This window comes from Talpa europaea, assembly GCF_964194135.1.
Source record: "Talpa europaea genome assembly, chromosome: 2".
Lineage (NCBI taxonomy): Eukaryota > Metazoa > Chordata > Mammalia > Eulipotyphla > Talpidae > Talpa > Talpa europaea.
The window spans coordinates 16,077,815-16,084,439 of record NC_140068.1 but is presented as its reverse complement, the minus strand read 5'-3'; the positions used below and the strand labels follow the sequence as shown (position 1 = coordinate 16,084,439).

Below are 6,625 nucleotides of genomic sequence, written 5' to 3'. Positions count from 1 at the left end.
TCCCTGGCCAGCTGACGCTGTCAAAACAGGAAGCAAAGTATAATCTCTTTGTAGGAGATCAGAAATACTCAAAGGCCCTTAGTTGTGACAATTTAAAACAAAAACAAAAACAGAAAAAAAAAAAACAACCAAAGTAGTTTTCACTAGCTGCTCAGTGTAACTTCCTGTCTGGTGCTCAGAGGAGATTGGGTTTAGTCAGATCCTCTCATGGGAAAAATAAAAGCCACCCCAAACAGGACATCCCAGTGTGCACTTCGCAGGCTGCTTTTGTTGTCCGCTTCCTCTGCATCTTCCCCGGGCATTTAAGCCAATGTAGGAGATGAGTATCCGGGCGGCCACCACGTTTCGCTGGAAGAAGTGCGGATTTGATTTGCGAGAGCAGGTAGCTTTCCAGGATTGCAAGCAGTTACCAGGTAGGTCTGTCCATTTGCATGGCTCCCAGCAGGAGGTTTGAAAGGAGGGTGTCAGCAGTCTTCCTGACTGGCGAGCCTGATGTGTTAAATTACAAGCCACCAAAGGTGTTGCGTGGCTGGTAAGGGGCAGCCTGGCCTGGGCCTCTAGACTGAACAGTGGAGACCAACCTTGCTTGCTTCCTCATGCTCTTCGGAATATGAACCTTTGCTGATGTTATTTATTGGCTGCTTTAGAAACGGCACTAGAGGAACTGAAGATTTGTTGTGACGGATATGCTTCACTTTACCTCTGTGCTTTCAAAGTAGCTCACCATGTGCTTGCTGTAAATCCTGTATAGGAAACCTTTGTGCTGTGCTGAATAGGGGAGAGCTCACTCATGTTATATTTGGCTTATACTGTTGTGCTAAAAATATATTTTACTTTTTAGAAGACTTATTTCAGAGCTGACGAACACTACATCAGGATGTTTGTAATTTTGAGGCGGGGCTGGAAAGGGAGGTTCTTGTGTAATGATGCAGCCTTGTCTAGGAGAAAAGTAGATGCAGAACTCTCCTAGGATGTGGTCATATGCTTTTCTTGCTCTGGGGTTTCCTTCTAGGGTGACCTAGTTTTCCCACTCTGTCCAGACGCCCTGTTCTTGTGTAATGTATGTATTCATGTGCTGGTCACATAAGCTTTCTGGAAAAAATATCCAAGTTGATGTCTTTCCTTGGACCACACAGTCCTACATGAATATTGTTGCTGTAGAAAAATTTTGATGCTGGTTAGAGTTTTTTAAAAATGTTTTTCTTGCCCTTGGAATTACTCGTTTCTCTGTTCACATTTTCTGTGCTAACTCCCTGGAAAGGGATGGAGGCATCCTCCTGAGCATTGTTACTGTGGCGCACACTTAAAGCAAATGATTGGAGCGGCCCATGCCTTGGTAGATTTGGTTTCTTGGCTGAGTGGAATAGGAGATCAGTGTGCTATCCAGCCTTTCCTTAGCTATTACTTTTCTCTCTTATTTGAAGAATCTGTTGGTTTCAACAGGAACTTATAATATTTTTCAGGAACCCGAATTAAGCCCTGCGGTGTAGAACTAGAGATGGCAGTGTCGCGGCTTTCAAAGACATTTCTGGACTTCCACTTGATTCCCTGGCTTTAGTAGTCTGTGGTCAGCTAATCTGTGTCTCACTGTCTTGCTACAGAGGGTCTGAGGTGGCCACGGTGGTTGAAAGCAGAAGATAATTAGATGAAAATATATAAACAAACATTCGAGCTAAGCTAACTTTCAATCACATAGGTTGCTCCTTCAGATGTGAGTTTTGATCCTCTTCTTTCCTTTCTTCTGACCAGTCCTAAGACTTTTGGAAAATAGAAAGTATTAAAAAAAGTATTTCTGGACATGATGTTTTAATAAAAATAGAAAACTAATGCCGTGCATGGGTTCAAATTCCACAAGGGCCTAGACTCTTCTCAACGGTTGCTACTGAGCTAAATATTTTCCTTGTATCTGCAGGGCATCTGTCTTTAGTGATCTTGTTAGAAATAAAGATGTAAAAAACACATTTTTATGGATGGCGTACATGACCATGCTTAGCCCTTTTTTTTTTTTTTTTTGGGTATCCAGAGATGTCTCCATATTAGATTAAACATTGGGATGAATTCTTTATTTACTCAGTACTGTGGAGAGAGTAAAACTATTAATATTTTACATTAAACTTTTGACTTTTTTGCAGAAGTTGATATTTCAAATGACTGTTGCCAAACCTAAAGAGAATAATAGAACAGGGAATAAAACACAGTAGATACTAGATTCTTAGATGCTCAAAATTAGCCTTTCAGTTTTGATTTTGAAATTGCCAGACCTTTGCTGTATGCTGTCATTTAGAATGTGGAACTGTAATACAGGATATTTGCCTCTCACCTATCCATTGAAATGAAATGGAGAAACTGAGTAAAATATCTCTTTTTTCATCTGTCCATCCATCCATCCATCCATCCATGCACCCATCCATCTTTGATACGTAATCTTACTTTATTTATCCGAACCTTTTGTTAAATAGTTTTCTTTCCTTTTCTTAATCTTGATGTCAGTGCACAAATGAACAAATGTTAGAGGTAATTTGAGGGAGGCCAAAGTTTAAAAAAAAAGACTTGAAATGTCAAAAACAAAATTCTTGTGTGCCATTATGAGTCTTGCAAGATCTACTAATGCACAGATGATTTATGCCTAGAAATTGCCCTGTGCAGGAGTCTGCTTCTGGGAGGCCCTACTTTTCTTGTCATCCTTCCTGCTTTTTTCTCTGCTCTTAGGACTCTGTTAGCTGTTTCGTTTTTAGATGGATGGGTTAAAAATATCCTCAACTATGGGTTCACATTAACATCATGAAAACACTGGAGCCCCACACCAGAGATCCCGAGGCCTGGATTTTGTAGGTTTTTCCAACATTCCCTCCCCTGCACCCACCCCGACTCCCAGCAATTTTAATGTAGAGTCAATTTGGAGGGGCGTGGGGGAGGGTTATTCATTCCCCACTAGACCGAAAGCTCTCAAGGAGGAAAGGCACAAGAAGGAAGCTCTGTCACCTTTGTACCCAGCACCTAAGTGTGTGCTTGGCTTACAGGAAAGACTAAGTATCTGCAGTGGAATGAATGAATAAATTCCTCAGAGCACAGGGCCGCTGAAAGAGGGTTGGATCTCTTAGTTTCCGGTATGTGCTGATGTAAGAGAGTATGACACATTACACTGTGACCCATTTGGAGATAAACTCTCACCTGGGAAGAATTTCATAGGGAAACAGGCTACTATCAGCACACGTTGGGCAGACCTGTAAGAAAAGAGAAGAGTCTTGGTTGTCCGGTCTTCATGAGACAAGGCAGGTTGACAACTTTGGGATTTCATCAGGAGAGTGTGTGTGTGTGTGTGCGCGCGCGCGCGCACGTGCGTGCACGCGTGCATGTGCAATTGGGGTTGTTGGGGGCAATTATCCCAAAGGACAGCTCAGTGCAAGGATTAGCTTGAAAGGAAGGACTGTGGTTATCTTTACCAGATATTGGAGGCTGCCTGACCCACCCATGGAGGGTAGCAGAACAAGGGGACAAAGAATTTAGTGTGGTCGGAGTATAGTGCAGTCTGGGAAAATTTGCTAGGGCTTGTGAATTTTTAGCTGCTCTTAATGTTTATAAAGAAAATGAGTTGGTGGTTAGGAATACCAGCTGGAATATCATTTGCAGACTTGAGGGAGAAATCATTAAGTGGGGAGAAGGCTGGGCAGAGAGACTTGCTGGAAACAAAAAAAATTGGGGGAGGAAATGAGTATGACTAACGTGGCAACAGACAGTTTAGGGGGTGGGGCCTGGGTCTCCGTTCCCTCTGGCGGCCAATTTGTAGTCACTGAGCTTCTAAGACTGTTCTCCAACCTGTAGACCCTTCCAGGAGGTTGTGGTCAGAATGAATGATGTAACACGTTGAAAGCATCTTGCAAACTCCATTAATAGTGCCAGATACAAAGAAGGAATAAGCTCTAAAACATCATAAAGCTCTAATTACTTGATAATGAGCTTTGCCTGTTGCCTAGCGTCTAGGAATAGGAAATCAAATGTGTGCAAAATGGTACTTAAAATATTTTAAGTAGACTGTGTGCACACCTCATCTTTTTTGTTGTGTTTTTCCTTGACATTACTTGAAAGGTGTGTTTATGACCTGGACCTTGGATCTGTTTCATGTGTTACTTTGGTACGTAGAGTCCTGCATAGAGGGCACCACGTGCTTCTGATTCTAATCTTTTGCAATTTTGGTCGGCGAGCCAGAGAAAGCACTGGTGTGAGAATTAGATAGGATCTGGCGCTCAGAGACTCCCTCTTGCTTCTCCCAATGTTGTGACCTTGATTTGAACAGTTCAGTGAACTGGCAGCTTAAGTAGTTTTTTTCCCACTGAACTAGAACTTCCATTGTTTTGCAAAGGAAGATGAGTCATCACCCAGTTCTACCATTGTGCCCAATTGAAATTTTAGTCTGGGATGGAAGGAACACAGGGTGAACTTTCTTTCTCAGCCACACATTGAGACATGGGTGGGACTTGGGTAAACATGAGTGTGGACTCCTTGCAAGGTTGCTCTCAAGTTAAAGAAGCATTTTATTATAATGAATATTTGATCTCCAATCTAATGTAATTTATTTACATTAGTAATGTAATGAAATTAGTAAATAAATTAAAATAGCTTAAAAAATGCCTTAAGTAATCAGCCTCTATCCTAAAAAAATTCAGTGATGACGAAAATTAAAGTGGAAAATGGTTAATCCCCCCCAATCAACAGTTTTATTTGTTCCGCTATACTTCTAGAAATGCACAAATATGCAGCTATATATCTAAGTTCCCATAAGCATAGTTTTCCTTTTTGAAACAAAGTTAAAATCATTCTAGAATAGTGGCATCCCATTTTTAAAAATTATTGAAAATAATGACCTGTGTCCACAGATCTTAATTCATTTGGGTAAATTGCTGGAAAATAAGCTTTTACTGTGAAATTGCTGTCCACAAAGTGTAGAAAGGTGAAAAGTAGTATGTAATTGTTTGAACTTGCAGTTCTTTGTGTGTGAACTCCGTAAATGTTGACTGGCTCTGTGGACAGCTTCAGTGAGATACCTTTTCAGACCCACCCCGCCTCCTTTTTTCTGTTGTTTGGATCTCTGACTTTTAAACTCAGTAATTCAGAATGAAATTCCTACAAAATGGCGCATTTTGGATGACTTAATTGAATTTCTTTGAAGTTTTAACTTGGTTAGCTTCCAACTTAAAAGACAAACCTGATTTCTAGGTCTTTGGGATAGAGATTTGAGTCTTTGGATTTATATTCTATGTTTTCTCTTCCTCATTTCACTCACAGGGAGCTGTCATCATCCTAAAATGTGCCAAAGAATGTGATTATTTAGGTGCCCCTGCTGCTTTATCACATTTTCCTATATTGATAAATGATTTTCTTGCGGCTGGCAAATCCCAGAGTCTTTTTTTTTTTAAGATTTATTTATTTTTATACAAGAAATGGGGTATAGGCCAGAGGTGTGGGAGGGTGAGAGAATTCACCTGAGACAAGAGTGAAGAGCAGGACAGGCAGATGCACCAAAAGCACTGCCTAGGGGAGCAGCGGGCGAGATAGGAGAGGTCTGCCACACCATGTGGGTATCTCTCTGGCTGGCCAGGAATTGAACCCTCGCTGCAGAGGTTGCAGACAGCTTTACAGTGCTGCACTCAACCTTTTGTGCCACCGGGGAGGCCCCCAGAGTCATTTATTGAGTAACTCATTTTTCATGTGATATATAGAACATGAGGCTGGCACTTTATTTGGCAAATTGTGGGAAGGATTATAATAAATTGTGGGTCCTTAAAAGGTGAGTCTTTCAAGTTAATGCAGCAAAAAATGATACAGCTTAGAAGTTAAATGACAATAAGCCATCAGTATAAGTGAGCTTCCATTAGTAACAGCATACTGAAATGCACAAGTTTGTCCTTATCCTTCCATCTGGATCTGTTAGTGATTTTTCATATCAAAGCAGCAAGACTTTAATTCTTCATTGGGGTCACCTAACCACAGATGCCGTATGTGACAAGAAATATAGAGCTGTAAGGGGCAGCAAATGACATGCTGTTGCTTGGAGGATATCTTCGTGGCAGAGTGCCTGAAATGCTTGGCTGGTTTCAAAGTTCACTTTCATTTGTTCAGAAAGGTTTTTATTGTTTGCAAGCAAGCAAGGCAAGCACAGGGAAAGGGCATACAGCCTCCCATATAATTCTGTGCTATATGACCTAGTTGCCTTTCGGTGCTTTATATAAAAAGCTTTATTTAGTCTGTGGAGAGGACTGTTTCTCCAAGTACAGGAGAACTGTCATAATGGTCTGGGAACATGATAGATTTCAGTTTAATGCCACTGGTCCAGATACCGTGAGAGACTAGGCTACCCAGCAGTCATAAGACAGGCATCTCACACAAATTCTTCCAGGTCGCTTGTACTTGCATATCATCAATGCAAATGCCTATCAGGCAGCCATCCTCCTGGCTCTCCTGCCCCATCACACCATTCCTGGCCCTTTTCTACAGGGCCAGCCAGCCCCTAGCAAGGAGCCTGCTGCCAAGGTGAGCCTCCTGGCTTCACCTACCCCTTTCCTTGTTAAACGCTTGGAGTCCCAGCCTTTGCTTCTGCTTTGACTCCCAGGCAATCACATTGTTTCTA

At 41.7% G+C, this 6,625-nt stretch overlaps 1 protein-coding gene across 1 annotated transcript in view; it reads left to right on the top strand.

Moving 5' to 3' along the window:
- Window positions 1-319: 319 nt before the first annotated feature.
- UTRN (utrophin) overlaps window positions 320-6,625 on the top strand; it is a gene marked incomplete at both ends in the record, with an annotated part of 425,527 nt that continues 419,221 nt past the window's right edge. Inside the window, one exon of the mRNA XM_084229017.1 lies at window positions 320-413. Within this exon, the coding sequence (XP_084085143.1) occupies window positions 320-413 (94 nt within the window). The remainder of the gene's footprint in view (window positions 414-6,625) is intronic.